The 19,905-nt window shown below is 41.8% G+C and overlaps 1 protein-coding gene across 4 annotated transcripts in view; it reads right to left on the bottom strand.

Moving 5' to 3' along the window:
• Positions 1–19,905, bottom strand: part of DPP6 (dipeptidyl peptidase like 6) — a 562,376-nt gene that overhangs the window by 17,417 nt on the left and 525,054 nt on the right. For all 4 annotated transcript variants that reach the window (XM_030965369.1, XM_030965378.1, XM_030965353.1 and 1 more), the window contains exon 16: positions 19,116–19,234. In XM_030965369.1, coding sequence (XP_030821229.1) covers positions 19,116–19,234 — 119 coding nt within the window. The remainder of the gene's footprint in view (positions 1–19,115; positions 19,235–19,905) is intronic.

Raw genomic sequence — 19,905 nt, 5'->3', positions numbered from 1 at the left:
TTTATTTTCTATTATATTTTTCCTTTTTTTATTGTTGTTGGAACTGAAAAAGCTGTGAGAAACTAACAAATAAAGAGAAATTCTAGTGTGTAGTTTAGGAAGTTACATGTATTATATATTGTGTTGGTCTGTCTACTAACCACTGCTACTGTTACTGTGCCTTCTCCCCAAATTAATGTTCTTAAGCAAAGTCCTATATAAAGATACTCAGTTTGAGATAACATGAAATTTTAAAAAGTAATTAAAAATTAACAAGTTTCCTTGAAAAAGTAGATTTTTGACTTACCTAATTTTTGTTTTTTAAAAAACTAGCTAAAATAATAAAGATAGAAAACCACTGAGTAGAATCATCTCTGTGAAAAGGATTACTCTTAATATTAAATATTCTCAGTGATAGCACTCCAGCTAGAGAATGCACTTCACTTGTCAGCAGGCTGAAAGTCATCAAGAAGAAAAAGTTAATTTTTTTAGGAATGACATAAATTGCTTATTTCAATGCCAGCTTTTAAAGTGAAACAACCCAGTTACATGCTAGACTGTGTCTTTTAATGCACACACATCAGAGGTCTTTCAGCACTCACAAGCTGAGTGCCTAATGCCTGACAGGGACAGAAAGAATTCCTTGAAAGGAGAATTGTATATTCATTAACTGCCTCCCCAGCTTTATTTTTAAACCTGTGTTGGTGTGACAGTCCCATTACACATGCCATCTGCTAAACGCCATCCTCTGTCATGTGTGGATCTGAGAGGGAAACCTAATTTGTTCAATGAGCTGCTGGGAGCTGACAGAAGCAGGGTGAGGACATCCCCTGCTCTGTCTCCTTCCTCCAGAGCCTGTCCAAAGGGGCTTTGATGGGGACTCCTGAGCCCCAGCACATTTGGCTGCTTCTCCTTTTTGATCTGCACTGATGATCCATCCCCCGTGTCCACCTGCCCTCCTCAGGAACCTTGTGACTGCTCTGCCTCTTGCTCACTGGGGTCCTGAGAGCATGGGAGTGGTAGGACCCTTGAAGGGTAAAACTCACTGGTGCTCCTTGAAGGGTAAAACACAAAGTTCTCCCTCCACATAAAAAAAGTAAAGCAGATACTGAGCTGTCAGGACCCAGGACATCTCTCTGGCTGTCCTGAGCAGCCAAGACCCCTGCCAGGGGTCTCAGAGACCCTGGCACAGAGCCCAAGATGCCTGTGGGTTTGATTATGACCCGTGGAGCAAGTTACCAACCTTGGATGAAGATCAGCAAGCCACAACAGTTTAGGTAGAATAATAGTGAAGTTAGCATGGGGTGGAAAAGTAGATTTTGGGGTTTTTAGAATGGGGGTTCAGGAGGCAAGATGGAGGGATTTGGACATGTCCAGCCTTTCTCCTTCTTCTTCTTCTTGGCCTTCGTCTTCTGCTGTGATGTTGGCACTTGCAGATTGGTTTAGAGTAGAAGCTCACTGTCTAACATAGGTGATAGGTATTGGGAAGTGATTGTAAACATTGTACACATAGTTTTTGGTATAAAGACATAACACCGCCCCGGGGCAGGCAGAGTGCCTGGACTGTCTTGCTGAATGGACCTCAGCTGGACAGGAGAAAATTTTTTATGGATAAGATACAATAAACAACCTTGAGACCGAGAAATGAAGAGCCCTGACTCCTTCTTCAAGCGCCAGGCTGGGAAAAGAGACTTTCTAACATTTCTTGGGGTCACTCTGACCAGCTAAAGATCCCGACACTGAGCTGCATTGCCCTGTTTTGCAAAGGTAAGAGAGACCCAGCTCATATCTTATAATCTCATGACTGTTCCCAAAATCAGGGGCAGGCCACTTTCTGCATGTCATGGTAAAGATGCTGTTGGATTTCTTGCCCCAGAGGGGTGGCTACAGGCAGAGCTGTGACATTCCCCAAGGTGTGGGGCCTGGCACTGATGTTCCCTGCCACCTCCACCAAAATTTTTAGAGGTGGCACCACGCAGGCGCCTGCTCTACCTCTCTGCATCCCTGTGTGAGTGGGATGGGCTGTGCTTGAATGCCATTGCAGGCTCCACTCCCCTCTCCTGCCTCCAGCATTATACCAGCCAGCTCCAGCATCCTGACAGAAATCTCAATTATGTTTCTTTATTTATAGCTTAAGAGAAAGGAGCAAAACTATTGACAGAAAATCTGTGTACATCACACTCTGTACATCACAGATAGCTGCATGGTTAATAATGCTGCACAAGACTCTAGTTACATCAATTAGATTTTCAATTAATACAGCTGAAAGTCTGAGTTTATCATAAGGCCTTTGACTTTAAAACCATTACTGTAATTATCCATGCAAGAAGTAAATTGAGCTATATTGCTGTAATGACAACAGGCAGATTTATCACCCAGGAAGGGCTGCCCATCATGATCTGAATGGGCACAGAAACTCAGAGCCTCAGTAATTTGATAAGAAAAAGCACTGGCCGTGGTTTCTCATCAATTTTTAAGCATTTTTTATTATTACTTCTAAGAGGGTTTTGCTTAAGCATGAACAGAAAGAAGCAACTCTGGATATAAGGTAAGGTATAGATTTCTAAATTAAAAATGGAAAATCATTTTACAACCTTGAAGAAAACATTTACCAGACACTTGTTTTGTAATACTTTTTATATTCCAGAGTATTCCTGATGCCTTCATGATGTAAACAGCATAGGGAATTATATCAGTTAATATAACTTTAAAATGAAAGTAGTGATTATAAAAAGAATATGAAGTAAAATTGAAGAAAAGTTAATCAAAATTATAGAAGTGTTTAAAAAGGATAGAAAGAGGAATTGTTTTATTCTTCTCATCTATATTCTCAAAGGCTTCAATGTTGCAGATAATTTCAGACCAGAAGCTAAATTCACAGTGTGTAAACAATGAAAATTCAAATACTCTCTGCCAGTGCCACCAGCATATCTCTTAAGCACTGATGAATGATTTAAAAGAGCAGCTGCAAGGGATGGGAGCTGAAAGGGTCTGGCTCTGCACAAGTGAGATAATTGGCAACAGCCATCTCTATGTACAGATTCCAGATCTCTTTATTTGCTAATCCATGAATTATTTATATGTGCTGCATAAAGTTCATATGTTGGGGTGATGTTATCAGCCTAATAAATAAAGACATGGGGAGTTCCGTGAACCACTGCTCACAATTAAAAGATTTCCCCCATTTGCAGCATTTTCCAGCTGATGCTATGGACAGATGTTTGTGCTGTTTGCTTTGGCAACCCTGTTGACATAAACATCAAACAGATTTATGCTGCTATTCACCCTCCCCAAGGCATTTAATTTTTTAATCAAATCTTCACTTCCTCAAATGTAACTTGTCTTGTAAAATAATCAATCCTGGCTTGTTCTCAGGCAACCACTCTGATGGTGCTGCTTGTCTCTGCCCTGTGTGATACTGGTAATAAATTTCATGCTTACTTTATGTGGAGCAGAAATAAATGTAGGGGCTCTGAGGCAGCATCAGTTAGCAGTGACTAGAGGGAAAATGAACAAGAGATTTGGTCTTAATTCCACTACACAGAACAGGCCTGATGGGTTCTACAAAAGGTTGCTGGAAGGAATAAACATGGTCAGGTCCATTCCATGGGATTTTGAGAGGTTCTTGCAAACAGTATTGGGAAGCTGGGCTGGCACTGAGCACATCCCATCTCTGCCCTATGGACACCAAAGGACACAGAGCTTTTGGGTCTGAGAAGATCCTCCCTTGCTGCTTCAGGAAATCTTGTGTTACAAAGTATTGACAAACACCCTCTGAATATAATTGGGTTTGCTGATGTAATTCCTTCTGTTGTCTTGCTCTTCTGGGAGAAGCTGCTTCCAACTTGAAGCTATACTGGCTGTCACTCCTGTTTGCACCTTTTTGGGATTGTTCTAATAATGTTTTCTACTCATCATGAGTATTTCCATTTTAGTCAGAGTAGACATGTCTCCCCAAAAGCTCTCATCCTGTCAAATAAACTAGATTATTGTAACTCCCTTTTGTAGGAAAAAGTTGCTTTTCATCTTATTCTTTGATGCAAGGGTCGTTTTACATTCAGTTCCTCCTTCCTGAACAGAAATGACCAGAACTGCAGGTCATCCCTGCTGTTGAGGATGTCCTAATTGGATTTTATAGTGAAACTGCTACTTGCCTATTCTATGGAAAATTCCTTGCCTGATCCATCCTAAAAGAGCATTCACCTTTTCCATGACCCCACAGCAGGCAGGCAATTTGCAGACATCAGTGTTGCATGCCCAGGCACCCATCTCCTTTGCTGACGCATTTGTAACTTTTGAGCTTCAAACATACATAAAAATTTCTTGCCCTGAGTCACCACATGTCTAATTTTGCTCTTTCTATTATTAATTTCTCCCAATCCAGCCCTGCAAGACTGGATCCAGCTTTTCTCTAATATTTATCTCTGCCTTCTGATGATGCTTATCAGCTTTTTGTCTTAAATTCCACCAGCCTCAACGAGCTTTGGGTTCCCAGGCTGCCAGGGAACAATCTGGGTAAGGTCATTTCCCAAACCTCCTAATGAGCCCTGCTGTTGATCTCCAATTAGCCTCTTATTCCTCTTCATCATAATCTACTTCCTGTTCCTTTTGCTGGCACTTAACCTTCGCTCACAATTGCTTCACTAATCTCCCTCTTCTCCTTCTTAATTAATATCAGCCAATGAGGTCTCACACTGAGTGGGCTGAGCATTTCCTCCCTTTCATGAGGCCTTGGCTAAGGTTTTAAGAAGCATAATGCAATAATGCATGTGGATGGATCCAAAGAGGAACGTGGCCAACATGCAAACTCCAGGGCATGGAGCAGGTATATAACCACTGCAGTGATAATATCAGCTGTCAAAAGGAGGTGGATTAGGAGAATTTGTTTTCAGAGTTCATGAGCCTGACAGTGCCCCACTGGAGCTGCAAGTACCAGAGGTAGAAGGGGAAAATGCCAGTCCACATGGGGGTACCTGACTTCCCAAAATCCCAGGCTATTTTGACCAGTATGCTGGTCCAGGCTATGGAATCTGAACAGAAAAATCCCCACACTGAACTCCCTCTTTTTTCCAGTTTCTGTTCTATTTGAATACCTCAATTTAACCTCTTTCAATTCAGTTTTAATCCAAGCTTTCTGCAAACTCTGGAAAGAGATGAAACCAAAAGTTTACACTTTTGGTCCCTATTTTTAAAGTCTAAGTTTCTTATTGGATTAGTCCATGCTGGGTCTTCCTTCCCAATCCAAACCATCCCGTGATTCTATGATATTCAAGGAAAAAAAGATAATTCCTTGTAATTGCAGCATGAAAGAAAATACTCTGTCTCAGTGCCATTTACACCTCATTAACAGATTGAATAAACCCCCATTTAATATTTTCTGTTTATTTCATTAAAAACCTAATATAAATTGATTTAGATAATCTTAATTTATTCTTTTCCATAAGTAAAATTCTCTTGCAACAAAATAATGGCTTCCTAGCTAATTAAGTAATAACTGGTGCTGGATATTAACTTAAAAAACACCACCAACAACCCATCAATATCATTGCTTCACGTTGTCTGGTTATTAAGCTGTTTTCCTCTCATGAGTTCTCAGGTTTTAATACACCCTGAATGTACTGACTGCATTAATAAAGGGCTTAGCAACTACCATGCAAAGAGAAAACAAAAGCCAGCAATAAACCTTACAGCTGGTCCAGCTGGCAACCAAGGTGAAAGAAGCAGTTTTCCTCAGAGGAAGCATTAAATCTTGTGGGATGGTAACATCTGTACTACCCACTGCAGAATAATGAGTTCATCCAAGGTTGCTCATATAGCTGGAAATAACGCACATGCACCCTGGTCTTGACATGCAGGAGGCTTCTGCCTGATTTGTGAGGCTTCATTATTTGAAGCATCAGAGGAAGCCTGTTGTCATGGTCATTTATCTCCTGCCAGTGGAGCTCAGATAAAATTTTATATGTACAGAATGACCAAGTGACAAGAACCCTGGCTGGAAGCTGATGATAGATCACCTTCCTCTGGGCAATGCCAGGCAGCTCATATTTACAAGCAAGAGTCAAAATGAAAAGAGGGTGAAAACATGTAAAAGCAAAGAACACAGAGTGCATTGCAGGATGGGGCCATTTCAAAGGGGAGAGGAGTTTTGCTTTAATTCTACAACATTTTTTCAGGCACTGAAAATCACAGACATTTTCTATTAATTTTCTTATTAAATATTCATTCATATTTGTTTGGGTTCTTTTTCACCTGTTTTTATGTCACTGAGTGTTTATGGGGAGTCTACAACACATTAAAGATGTTTAAGACTAGAGTGTAATAGTTTATGACATAAATGAGAGATCTGCTTAAAGGAAGAAAAAACATATTGGAATATTCACAAAAGTCACCATTTTAATTAATCTCAGACTATAGAAATAACTGAAGCCATCACTTTAATTAGTCTCAAGCTATAGTCATAACTGTGTTGTTAACAGGAGATAGAAAAGAAGTTCTCACCCAACTCCCAAACCAAGAATACCATCCTCTCTTTTCCTGCAGAAAAAGCTCTGGTGGTACCTTCTGTTTGTGCCAAAGGGGTTTTCATGCCAGCCTGCTGTTTTGCAGTAGTACAGCATGTGAGGGAGTGAGAATGAGCATCCCCCACCCTGCCTTCACCCACAGGATCTGTGACCCATGAACTGCGCACAAAGGGCTTGAGGAGCCAGAGCCAACCTCGGCTGTTAAGTAAGAAAAGGAGTCAAGTGAATGCAAATGTGAATTATATAGTAATTATAATATAAATAGGGCCCGGAGATTAAGCCTGTGCATGCTTTCAAACAGCAGAAACTAATTTAGGCTTCATAAGCCTCAGGAAAAGTTCCAGAAGGTCACAGTGTGCCTGGGAGCGCTAATTACAGCCGCCCGCCACCGCGTATACAACAACCCGGGGCGGTGGCAATCATCCTTGTGTGGGAAACCACTCTGGTCACAGCAGATAACACTCACCCAGTGACCTGGGATGTGAGCAAGCCCTGGGAATGCCCCCCAGGCCCCAGCACGCTGCTGTGCCCGTTTAGCATCCCGCTGGGTGGCAACCTGCAGGCTCATGGCCGGGGCACGCCCGGTTCCTGCACGCCCTGAGCACATTGCAGGACATTCAGCTGTGTGTGAACATTGTCTCTGTGGTTCTGATGCATCCTGGGTTTTGTTAGACAGGTATTTTGGGCCTGGTTTTGGCCGGGATACCTGGCTTGTGTGATTGCACAAGGATAGAACCACTTGGGGGTTGACTACCCTGCTCTACCTAGACAGACCCTACTGTGTTCAGACCCCCAGAGCACACATTGCCAAATATTGGCTTTCTGCCCCTTGCTGGAGACCCAGAACCCAGCCAAGACTCAGACTGTTCAGACTGCTCAGTCTGCTCAACAGCTCAGACTGTTCAGAAAACCTGAACCCTCAAGACCTGCACATCAAGAACCAAGTAGCAAAAATTTATATTGAAGAATACTATAGCACTTGGTGGGATTTAAAAACAATATTACATCTGGGTGGACTGACAAAAACCTTTTTTTTTTTTAATGATATAGAATATAGACACCATTCTACTCTGGAATGCAGCAGTAATAGGCTGTAGATAATAGATGGCCCATAAAGAATTTCCAAATGATGCTTGGGGTGGTCCTGTGCAGGGACTGGGGTTGACTTTGATGATCCTTGTAGGACCCTTCCAACTCCGGGTATTCCATGTTTCTATGATGATGAAATCCTCACTGACGTTCCCTAAGACATTGAATTTAGAATTGTCCATTCTCATCCCCACCTCAGCACTTTGGTCCCATGCCAGCACGTCCCACTCCCTTGCAAGATCAAAAATGTTGGTAAAATCATCCAGTAAAGCAGCAGAACAGCTTCTAGAACTTCTGATCCTAGCAGAAAAAAAAAATCAATTTAATTTTCATTTAGTTCAGTTCCCGGGCCCAGCTCAGAGTGAGCCTGTTTGTGGCACAGGCAGCAGGTTGGTGAAAAAGCCCCTGAGGTGGACAGAGAATGGATCTGCACTGACTTTTTCTCCCAGTCCTTGTGGACAGGCAGTGCTGTGTTCCTCCGAAATGCACTGAGGAAAAATACAATAAGGAGCTTAACAGGGGGTTATTTCATTTCTCATGAGGGTGAGGTGGGGCCCAGGGAGGCACAACCTGTCAGGACAGCAGCAGAAACAACCTTCCCCTGGGTTTCCTCCTTCCAGACATCACCTGGCAGTTATTGCTTATGGTGTCAGCAGTAAAGAAAATATTTAAAGCCTTGCCTGAGGTCTTCAGAGCTACTGGCATGGCTACATGGAGCTGTAGCCTTTAGCTGGTGCATATCCCAGCAATAAAATCCAGGTATCAGCATTTCACATTTGTTTAAACCTAGGTTTGCCTTCTGCACTTTTATATCCATAGGCTCTTGACTTGGTTAATAAAACCCATTTTCAGTGCTAATAGTTATTTCAGCATCCAATTAAGTCTCTGTAGATCTCAACAACTTAATTTATCATGATATTTGCCAAAGGTCACCTGCCAAGCTCTGGCCCTCTTAGCAGGACCAGCTGCACTTGGAAAGCATTTGCTTGAATTCCAGTAGGAACTGAGCCTTGCTGAGATGCTTTGCCTTTACCATGATGGGCAGTTTTATGACATTTTTAGTTGATACAAATCCAGAAATCTTGCCAGGCAGCAGGCTTTCTACCTAACTAAATTTAAGTAGGGATTAAATGAAGGTATTTCCTTTCTGTGCATTTAATATTGTTTTCAGGCCCTGGAGAGAGATATTTGTACCCACAACCACAAGTTTTCCCTGGTTATCTGCCAGAGATGCTCCAAGCCACCATGGACTTGTCACCTGGGGAGGTTAAATGGGACCTTCAGCTTCTTTGTCTCTCTAGGAAAAGAGTTTCTATTATTTTAATTTGGGCGTTATGGACAGAAAAATCCCCTAATGAAATATTACCCCAGTAGCATTTAAGAAGCAAATTCTTCTAAGAATTCTTCTTCTAAGAAGCTCAGTAGCTCCATATCACCCACAAGAAGCAGCGCACACATGCACGTCTGAGCACCCTCCAAGTGAAAAAAGCCACAGGAAAATATTCCCCTGTGCAGCTACACTGGATCTCCCAGATCCTGATGCACTCCCAGCGCTGAGAAAACACATAAAGACGTGCTTTAAGCCAAAATGTTGTTACATTTTCCATATTTGCTTTTAGTGTTGCTGCTACAACTCAAGCCCCAATCCCTGATTCAAGCCTGTCTCTAAAGGCACTGAGTGCTGCAATGGGGGCACGGGAGGCTGGGCTTGCTGGAGCCCTGTCCTGCAGCACACAGAGGGCTCCTCTGATGCTGCAGCACCTGGGAGGACTGGCCCTTCACTTATTGAGGCTCATGGTGTAATCACAGGCTCATTTTTGGGGTGCTGTTGAGACAAGGCACTGCGGCCGTGCCTCGTTGGCTCCTCACTCCAGGGCCATTTAATCACTTTACATGCTGGTCCTGTCACAGGAGTGCTCTCCTGCATACTGATGGCTGGGTTGCTGTGCTAGGAAGGTTTCTCTGCAGTGAATAGACTGAAGATTCACTGAAGCTTTCAAAACCATTCTGGAAATTTATCTGTCTAAGAGCCTCTGTGCCCCTTGTTGTCACTGCACACCTGAGCACTGCAGTCAGTAATGGACTTCATTTTCACAGCACATCTAGGAAGCTGGAATGACAAGACCTGCTCGAGTTCTCTAAAGGAGCTTGTGACAGCAGGAAAAAAACCAAATCCATGTGTCCTAACCAGCACTTGGCAGCTGGTTAGGACTTCTCAGAGCACTGTTAGCAAATGTGTCTTTGAATCCTCCATGTTTGGATATGGGCCAACAAATTAAAGCAACTGTTGTAAAAACCACCTGTTGGCAAGTGTGTGTGTCACAGGGATCCACATCCTACTCAAGATTTAGAGAACCCAACAGTACTGTCCAAAAAACATGATTATTTTGTAACAGAAAGGAGAACAAACAAGCAATCCACCTGCTTTTTGCAGATAAATTGGCCTAAATATGGAGCTGGTTTACAGTTCATAAATAGCCCAGTACATTCAGGGACGAGCCAATGTGTATTTCCATTACGGCTTGCACTGATGTTTACCTGAGCATAACAACTGCTAATTACAATCTGGTTCCAGGGATGTTATTGATGGGACTGTGACATGCAACGTTTCTATGTGATATTTAAGGCAACACATGGGCAATGCAGAGAGGTTTAAAGCACTGCTTTATGCACTTGTGCTTTGTGAATCATTGATTTACATTCTGCTTGTCCATGGTTAGTTAAAATATCCTCGTCTCCAGATTTTCCATTGCTTTCCTGGGATGGTGGGTCTGGCCCAAATGGCACAGGTTAAAAGGTCTGATTAAATGGAGGAACTGAGGAAGATGTAGAGAGAGGTTCATTATTCTCCTGCCTGAAGGCATGAACCAACCTCTTATTGCAGGAGCTGGGCAGACACATCCCTGATGGGTACATTATTGCAAAAATCCTGAAGAGGGTTAATTATCCACCATCCACAATGGAGACAGGCTGCAGAAGGAGTCATATTTCTGGTCTGATCCAGGAGTCAGTGCTGCTTTTCCTTGGAGTACTGGCTTGCAATATGAAGATGGAAATGAGGGTCATGATACTTGACTCCAGATGTGTCCATAGGCAAGCCCCCAATTCTCACTGTGCCTCAGCTCCCCACTTGGCAAGAGCATGAAAATGATCATCTGGAGAAAGGTTGCAAAAGGATTCTCATACTTTTCCATAATTCAAATTAAAACTTAGTGCAGTATTTATTTTTCCAACAATAAAACTTCTACTCCCTGTAGCCTGATAGATATCAGTATAGGATTTTCCTGAGATATTAAATAATATTAAGCTCTTTCTGTTGAAGGAGCCATAAATGTAAAAATTGCTGCTAAAAATATCTCTGTGACATGGGCCCTTGATTTTGATGGAGTAACTGAAGAAAAATGTGATTCGATTCATTCACAGTGAAAGACAAATGTCATGATCTTCTGTCCTGAGGCAGAAAGGATTCAGACAGTTTTGTTCACAAAATAAGTCTTTATGAGTAGAACCTCTATTTTTTGATGAATGTTACATTCAAAATTTTCACAAGAGTGATATTTTAAGCAATTTTCATGTAAAAAAAATTCCCTGAAGCCACTTACAAGAAGTGCAGATGAAACAGACTGAATCCCTAAGTCAATGGGCAAAACAAAGCAAAATGTTATTTTGTTAGTGAAATTAATCAACAAATCCACGTGATTTATTGATTTTAATTTATCTTTTCTATGTCACACATTCATTTCTGTCTAAATCAGCTGGTAATCCCATGAGAGAATAAAATACTTGGAGATTTTCCAAAATATGAATCTTCTCAAAAAAGGTCAACATCTTTATGCAGTAATGACATGAAGTGTAGCCACAATACTAGAAACATTGCTCAGAATTTTATGTTTGCTGACATTAAGAAAAAAAAATAAAAATCCTGGGGGTTTAAATCTTGAGCTGAGCTATGCAGTGATGCTGGATGCTGAAGCTGGTGCTTCAAAGGTTTCCCATCCACCCAGCTGCTGGCTGAGCTTATCTCACACTGTTGATGGGATATGCTGCACATAAGGCAGCATTGATGATCCAGTTTTCCCATTTTTCTGACCACCTCCAGCCTCCATTAAAAGTTCCCTTGTCCAGGAGTGCTGGTCTGTGATTTTTAGTAAGAAACCTTCCCATGTTATTAAAAGAAAGCAGGAGAAATGCTGGTGAGCAATCCCTGACTGAGTTTAGAGAGATGGCACTGGTCAAGGGCACAAACCTGGGTTTGGATCCTGATCCCAACACCAGAAATGCTTCTCCTAAAGCAGCCCTCATCAGGAAACACTGATTTCACATCAGAAAACACTGATTTCTCATCAGAAAACACTGATTTCACTCAAAGGATTTCATGACACCCACACTAAACATTTCTCTGTCTATGGTAAACTCCAGAAGCACCAAACATTTCAGACTTCTGTCGTCTTGTGTTGTGTCCACATTGGTGGGCAGAACAACCTGGATACCTAAAAGGATTCCAAACCAGGGGTTTAGACCTCCCCACAGTGGAAGGCTGAACCTTGTTAAACCATGCTCTGGGCTCTTTGGCGCTAAAATGTGTTTAAAAGCAAAGTCAGGACAACCTGCCACAAAGCAGAGCCAGATCATTTGATGAAACTTGGTAGTGAAAATCTTTACAGACCCCAGCAAAATTCTGGAAAATAAAATAAATGTGGAACAAGAAAAGGACTTTTCAAGGCTCAGCATAAAGCTATTAAGTGAAAGCAGCAAGTGATGCTCCTAAGTGCTCCCATCTCCAGATGGTCTTTCCAAGCTTCACCAAGAGGGAGGAAAGAAGATAATTAAATTCTCAAGAAACAGTTTAAGGAGCTGAGAAGTTTATAGCTACCTGCTGCTTCTATAAAGAAAAAAACTTGCAGCACTTGTCTTTAAAACTCATAACAGCACAGACAGAATGAATGAATTTCCAATGGCATGAGAAACTTGACTCAGATCATTGCTAATTTGGTTGTGCTGCTCCTTCATTAGTATGAATCACTCTCAGAGGAGATCCTTAAATTGCAGAGTTTTTTCTAATCAGTGCTTTTGTACCACTTGTTATCTGTGAATGAGATTGAAACATGATTTTGTCTGGCAAGATGTAAGAGAAAGAAATCCTATTTTTAGGATTTTAAAGATTTCTCAGGCCTATAGGCACCCCTCAGTGCCTCAGGGCCAGCACTGCAGTGACAGAGCTGTTGTTACAACAGGGAAAAAGCAGATGTACCCAGACAAATTCCTTTTGTACTTGTTCTTTAGGTATTTTATCAAGCACAGCTCAGTTACAACATAACATTTTGCTCCACAGCTGCAGAGTTGCCTGCTAGGGAAGGGAGAAATGGCTTCATTTCTGTTACCTGTCATTATTGATCTATAGCATCTAGGCTAAGCTGCTGAGAACCACTGTGCCAGAGAGGAGCCAAATCAGGTGACAATATTTGAACATTTTTCTTACAAAAACCTGTTTTCTTCTCTCCAAAGAGAGAGGCAGCTTTAAGGTCATTTGGCCTGCACAAGACTGACAATAAAGGCTGCCAGTCAGCCACAGACACAGCTTCCAGCAGAGATAATATTCAAAGAAACAGGATAAATAACAGTGGTTTTATGGCATTTTGGAACAAAACAATCTTATTGTATCTGAAAGAAGAGGAAGGGCTAGTTCCCAGTTCAGTTACACTGCTGTCCCTCCTAAAGTGAAAGCTGTTTCTTCCCTAATTGGTCACTGGTTGAAGAATGACACACAGGGCAGTGGCCAAGGCACTTGTCTGTCACCAGCAACCATGCCAAGTGTGAGACAAATCTCCCCTTAGCCCTTGTTACAGTCTTTTCCCCTCCAATTTTCTTTGTGACATCCCTAAAAATGATGAATCCCTTCTTGATAACGCATGATTATGGAGAACTTTGATTAGCAGGCTGGTAGGCATCCCAAGAACAACTCTGCCCTTTCCCCCTCATTTCCATTGTGTATTAAAGTAATTAATTTCAGAGATGTATGCATAGGCCAGGGTCTTCCCCTCTAGTCCTCTTGCCTCAGGAGGCATTAACCCGTTGTGGGGAAAACCCACACAAAACCTAGGGCCAGGATGAGCCTATGGGTGAGGTCAGTTGGTGGAGAAGAACCAACTGATGGAAAGGATGCTTTGATGCCACAGTCTGCCATGTCAGGGACATGAACTCCAGGCTCCAGGAAACATTTGCCAGCTCTGTGAGCCCAGCTGAAAGTCTCTGTGATCTCACACATTTTTTAATGACAGTGAAGACACTGCAGCCAAAACACCTGAGTGCCGGAGTGCCAATTGTGCTGTGCCAGGAAGGGCTGCTTCCCTTGCTTTCCCCATGGACAGCCTCATCAGGAGTTGGGTTTTAGTGGTGCTGCCTGGTTACTCTGGGGAGAGACAGGAGGAGCCACTGAAGACAAAGTGTCCCCATGTGCAGTGGAAATACTAAAACACTGCACAGTTGACTACAGGGGTAGTAATTGATAGGGCTTCATCCTTCAGAGAAGGAGCTATCACCTAAAAATGGGCTTTAGTGCTTTATTGGCTGGTGTCATTCAGACTTGCACCCTATCCATCTGAGTCCCACTCAAGAAACAGGAATAAATTGATTCCCATAACCAAAATTTGCAGCTTCTTATCCTTTTCTTAATGAAATTAAAATTTACATCCCATTTCAGATGAGAAAAATCCAACCTCAATTAAATTTATGTATCAAATAGCAAACCACTTCCGTCCAGATTTTATTTCTCTTTATCTTAGAGGGAATCAGTGTGCTGGTTTATGAGAAGAGGCAGAAGTGTAAACCCGTATTTTATGGTGAAAATGACAGTAGGAGTGACCTTGGTCAAGCAGATATTGCTTTTTCAACCATGTCTAGAGGAGATAATCTAACAGCAGTCTGCAAAGCATCATGTTTCCTTAGATCCTGCTACAGTAATTCAATCATGAGCATATAAAATTAGATGAAAAATAAGGTAACTGGCCTTCTGGGACTGACTGATTGCAATAAATGCTGCCTCCTGACAGCAAGCATTACACTGTCCTCTTTCAAGAGAGGTTACCTTCTATTGCAGCAGCTGCTCTCATTTCAGCCTGTGCCAGGTAGCAAAGTTGTTAAATATATTCTGCAGGACAGCAAAAAGTATCTTAAAGAAATTATATGTTCCCTTTAAAGCATCAAAAGAGTGAGTAGAAATCTTCCATCTCTTGACCTTTGGGATCAAATGAGCGATGCCAGACCTTTCTTGGTTTTTTTGGAGTCCTTTTGGGGAAGATATTTTCCCTTAACCTTGCCTTTCATTTAAGTATCACAAAGAATTTATAAGCACTGATTGATTCCTCAAATCTTGCAAACCTTGCCATCCATTGTAGAGAAGTTCAGCTGAGCCACAGTCATGTCTGTGGCTCTAAACTCAAAGAAATTTGCAACCAAAGGGCACAAAAGAAGGGACAGAGTGAAGCTGAGATATGGTGGAGGTTATTCTCTGTCAGTACAGAAATTGTTTTCAAGCCATAAAAGTTTGCCCATGTGGCTGAGAAAATACAAAATTTTAAGCTATTACAGGCTTGATTACAGGAAAATAATTTAATTTAGCTGCCACCAAAGATACACATGGGGCTGACATTGACTACACCAGTGATCACTATGAACACACATTTTCATGTCACAGTCACAGAGCAGACAGCAAGACCTGAGCTCTGGGTGCTTCTATACATATTGATGCTTTTTATACATATTATGGAAATTTATGTATTTGATACCTATTTAGATACAAATTTATGCATGTTAGACATGTTATGGAGAAGAAAGCACTAAACAGCCACAGGTACTGTCTGCCACTGTCTGGTCTTGAACATTGGCTCCAACTGGGGGGATTTCTGGGGGGAAGCAGAGATGGGAACTCCTGGCAGAAGCCCTTGGGGAACAAGACAAACTCTTGTTCACCCTGCTGGGTTTGCTCTGTCTGCTGGATCAGCTACAGGATCTGCAGGGTCCCTTGATAGATCCTCATTCAAGGAGATTTTCCTTTTTTGTGTTATATGTTCATATATATAATATATATAAATAAATAAGATTTCTAAATAAGATTTCTAAATAAATAAATAAGATTTCTAACCATATATAAAAATACATAATATTTTCTGTTAATCTAAACCATACCAGAGCATGAATGCTTGTGAGCAATGACCCAACACCCAAAGGAGCTGAGGCATGGCCAAGCTGTGGCTAAGCAGTCTGAGGAGCTGTGCAAGAGGAATGCTCACAGGTAAGGATTCCTCCCTAAAAACCCTTTCAAAACCTACTTACTTCTCTCCTGAGCTTTAGAAATAAGGAATTTCTTGTTTGCTTTTCAAGCCTTTTCCTCTTAGTGGATCCAGATGATTCTCCATGAAACCACAGCACCTATTTATATGACCAAAGTCTGACAGGATGATGTTTTTATCCAGAAATTTGTGCTTCATCCACAACAGAGGTTTCCACTGACCTGGCTCACATCAGCTGCAACAGGAACCAGAGGGAGCTGTCCCTGCTGCAAGTGCAATCCACAGCACTCATATGAATTAGATGGATCCTACATGAAAAATGCCAAAAAGAAATGTGGTTCCCCAAACTGCTTGAAAGCAAATAGGTTGAAAGACCTCTCACTTTCAGTCAGGTAAATAAGGAATAACTCCACCAAATGCAATAGACTGATATTTTTATAAAATCACTGAAAATGGAAATTCTACCAAGATTTCTGTATTTTTTCATGTATGCATATTTTTTTTAAAGTTTTGTGAATAGAGACACTGAGATGAGCTCCACAGATGAAGCTGTGCTGTATTTGTGCTACAGTGAGATTTGAGGATTTAGTCCTGAATAACTAAAATTCAGACAAAGATATATTCAGCAGATGTAAAAATATCTAATCCTAATGACCTAATAATTGAGTTATTGTTTACAGCAGCTGAGAATCAGGCCCATAGCTTATTATGCAAAATCATTATCTTGTGTACTGGATTAATGTACACACTAATAAAACTAATTAATCTCTTCAGGTATCACTGCAGGTTTTTGTGGATGAGATATAATGTAATCAAAACCAAATCACCTCATAATTGTTGATAAGGCCCTTTAGAAACCTTAATCTTGTTATTCACAAATGCTTCTAATTACAGTAAAACAATTATCTTGGTGCAAAGGAAATGGACATTGTCTCTGGTAGCTCCTGACAGCTGTTCTTGAAATAAAAACAAGAAGAAAACTAAGCAAGGTTTTTCTTTTAAAGGGAGGAACTTAGTAAACATAATATTTACTACAGAACTGAATGTTTATTGACACATGACACTTCTCTGCATATGTCTGCCATAACTATAAATTCAGATTTATAGGTAAGTCCATTAAGTTAATTAGTCCATTAAATCAATTAGTGTATTGCCCTATTAATGCTATTTTTCTGTACTGTGTTATGCCTCTGACATACAACCTATCATTCCTTTCAGGGGAAAAACATGTTTTTACAATCGTCCTAGTCCAGGTATTTTACTTTATACAAGCCGTTCTACTTCTCCACTTTATCTTGATTATTTCCCACTTTACCCTCTCAAATATTCCTTCTGTACCTTGGTGCTCACCATAAACAGTGGCAGCAGTGGATGCCTGGCAGCCAGAGGAGGGGCAGCCCCTGCATCACCACAGAGCCCACTGCTGTCCCCATGACATGGTTACCACCATCCCAGATTGATCAGAGCCCCCTCCAACCTGGCATTGAACACTTCCAGGGATGGGGCAGCCATAACTTTTCTGGGCAACCTGTGCCAGGCCATCATCTTGCTCACAGTAAAGGATTCCTTCCTAAAAACCCTTTCAAAACCTACTCACTTCTCTCCTGAGCTGTTGAATATAAGGAATTTCTTGTTTGCTTTTCAAGCCTTTTCACAGAATCACTGGGTTGGAAGAGACCTTCAAGATCATTGAGTCCAACCCGTTCCCTGACACCTCAACTAAACCCTGGCACCCAGTGCCACCTCCAGGCTTTTTTAAACACACCCAGGGATGGGGACTCCACCACCTCCCCAGGCAGCCATTCCAGAACTTTATCACTCTTTCCATAAAAAACTTTTTCCTGATACCCAACCTATATTTCCCTTGACACAGCTTGAATCTGTGGCCTCTGGTTGTGTCGGTGCTGCTGGAGAAAGAGCCCAGCCCCAGCTGAGCACAGGCACCTTTCAGGAGCTGCAGAGAGTGATGGGGGCAGCCCTGAGTCTCCTTTTCTCCAGGCTGAGCACCCCCAGCTCCCTCAGGGGTTCCTCACAGGGTTTGTGTTCCCAGCCCCTCTCCAGCCTCATTGCCTCCTCTGGATGCTCTCAAACATCTCAACATCCTTCCTAAACTGAGGGGCCAGAGCTGGACACAGCACTCAAGGTGGGACCTCACCAGTGCCAAGTACAGGGGCAGAATGAGCTCCCTGCTCCTGCTGGCCACACCATTCCTGATCCAGGCCAGGATGCCACTGGCCTTGGCCACCAGGGCGCTCTGCTGGCTCATGTTCAGTCACTGCCAACCAGCACCCCCAGGTCCCTTTATTTCTGGGCAGTGCCCAGCCACACCATCCTCAGCCCAGAGCACTGCAGGGGTTATTGTGGCCAAAATACAGGACTTGGCACTTGGACTTATTAAACTTCATCTTGTTAGACTCTGCCCATCCATCCAACCATTCCAGGTCTCTCTGCAGAGGACATGCAGCCATTTGAGCAGCTTCAATCCCAGGAGCAGATGACTGGTATGCGTGCATTTTGTGTGCTATTTTGGATAATCAAGCAGAATTAAATTATATAGGATTAAGTTTTGTGGAGTTCTGCATTTAGTCTTGACAGAGCTGGAGAAAACTTCAATGACTCTTCTCCTGAAATGCATCCTTAGCCTTTTGGATACCCTCATGCATGTTCAAAATAGGAAATCCTCATTGGGCCTGCAGATTATGCCAAGTTAAAGCAGATCTATGATGGATGAACAGGGAAGATACACCAGATATTCTGTACTCTCATTGTCCATCAGGAACATTTCTGTAAGCTGCCTTTTCAGCAAACTGCCTTCTTGTTGTAACTTACTTTAAATCCCTCTGTTCACAGTATTATTGGTTGATGTATCTGGAACTTAGTCCCAGTCACCCACAGTCAACCCCACCTTGCTGGCTTCTCTCTCATAAATTTTCTGATGTTTTATATCCTCCAGGTTTTGCTGTTACTTTCCTTTAAGGATGCTTGTGGTGGCTGGGGAATCTACCTCTACCTTCTGTGCATGTATACACAGAAAAAGGTTGTAAATATTTGCTTTCTAGCTACAAGTAAAAATATAAAAGAAAAGAAAAATGTCAAGAGTAAAGCTTTAAAAGCAACATATTCATGGCAAGTCTTTCAAAGCTGACCTCAGGTACACAGAATGTCTGAAGATGTCAGTGCTGGCTCTAAATCCTGCCCCTGAGGTACAACAACTGCAGTGACAGGACCCAGCACATACCTTCACATGTCAGCAGGAAGTATTCCAGATTGTGGCTGAAGGATGCACTGAAATAAGTGCAGTTTTCAATCAGATCACAGGACAGGCACCTCCTGTTGAAGTTCCCATTTGTGCTTGCACTGAAAAAGTTAATACAATTCCATGAAGGTCACTGAGCAAATGTTATTTGAAAGCAACATTACTTGAACCTTTCTTTAGAACAAGAATATAAATCTAATGTGTCCAACATTAGTAAGAGACAAAGTATTTCCATTTGGTTGAGTTTAAATAGCAGTGATGGATTTTTTCCCCTCCTGCTTGCATAGAGAATATATAAATGGATACTGATGTCATTTTGCAAGGTCAGGTGGTTATGAAGGAAGACACAGTTTTTAGAAGAAAATTATGGTTGCAATTTCACAAGAGGAAGTAATAATTTGGTGGATGAAGGCATGAAACAAAGGAGCAACATTTCAACACTTATTTATATTATAACAGACAATAAAAAGCTGGAATTGCTTTCTCTAAGTTTCTTATTGGTTTCACCACTGGTCTGATTTGCTAGCTGCTGCCTCAGAGGCCAAAGCCCTTTGTACAGGTTTAAATAAAAAAACCCTCTGCTCTTAAAACCCCCAAGCAGAAAGGACAGGTTGTATTTAGGGATCTCTTGTTGAGGAAGGTAATGTGGCCTGTCCATTTGCTCACAAGTTTGCTGCTAAGAGTCCACAGAATGTTGAAGAATCACAGATTACTAGCAAATATTAATAGATACTATTTTGAAACTTCAAGAATACCAACCAAGAGATCTTTC

Source organism: Camarhynchus parvulus, chromosome 2 (assembly GCF_901933205.1).
Source record: "Camarhynchus parvulus chromosome 2, STF_HiC, whole genome shotgun sequence".
Taxonomy (NCBI): domain Eukaryota; kingdom Metazoa; phylum Chordata; class Aves; order Passeriformes; family Thraupidae; genus Camarhynchus; species Camarhynchus parvulus.
Note: the sequence above shows the minus strand (reverse complement) of the source record. Positions and strands in the feature narration are given on the sequence as shown.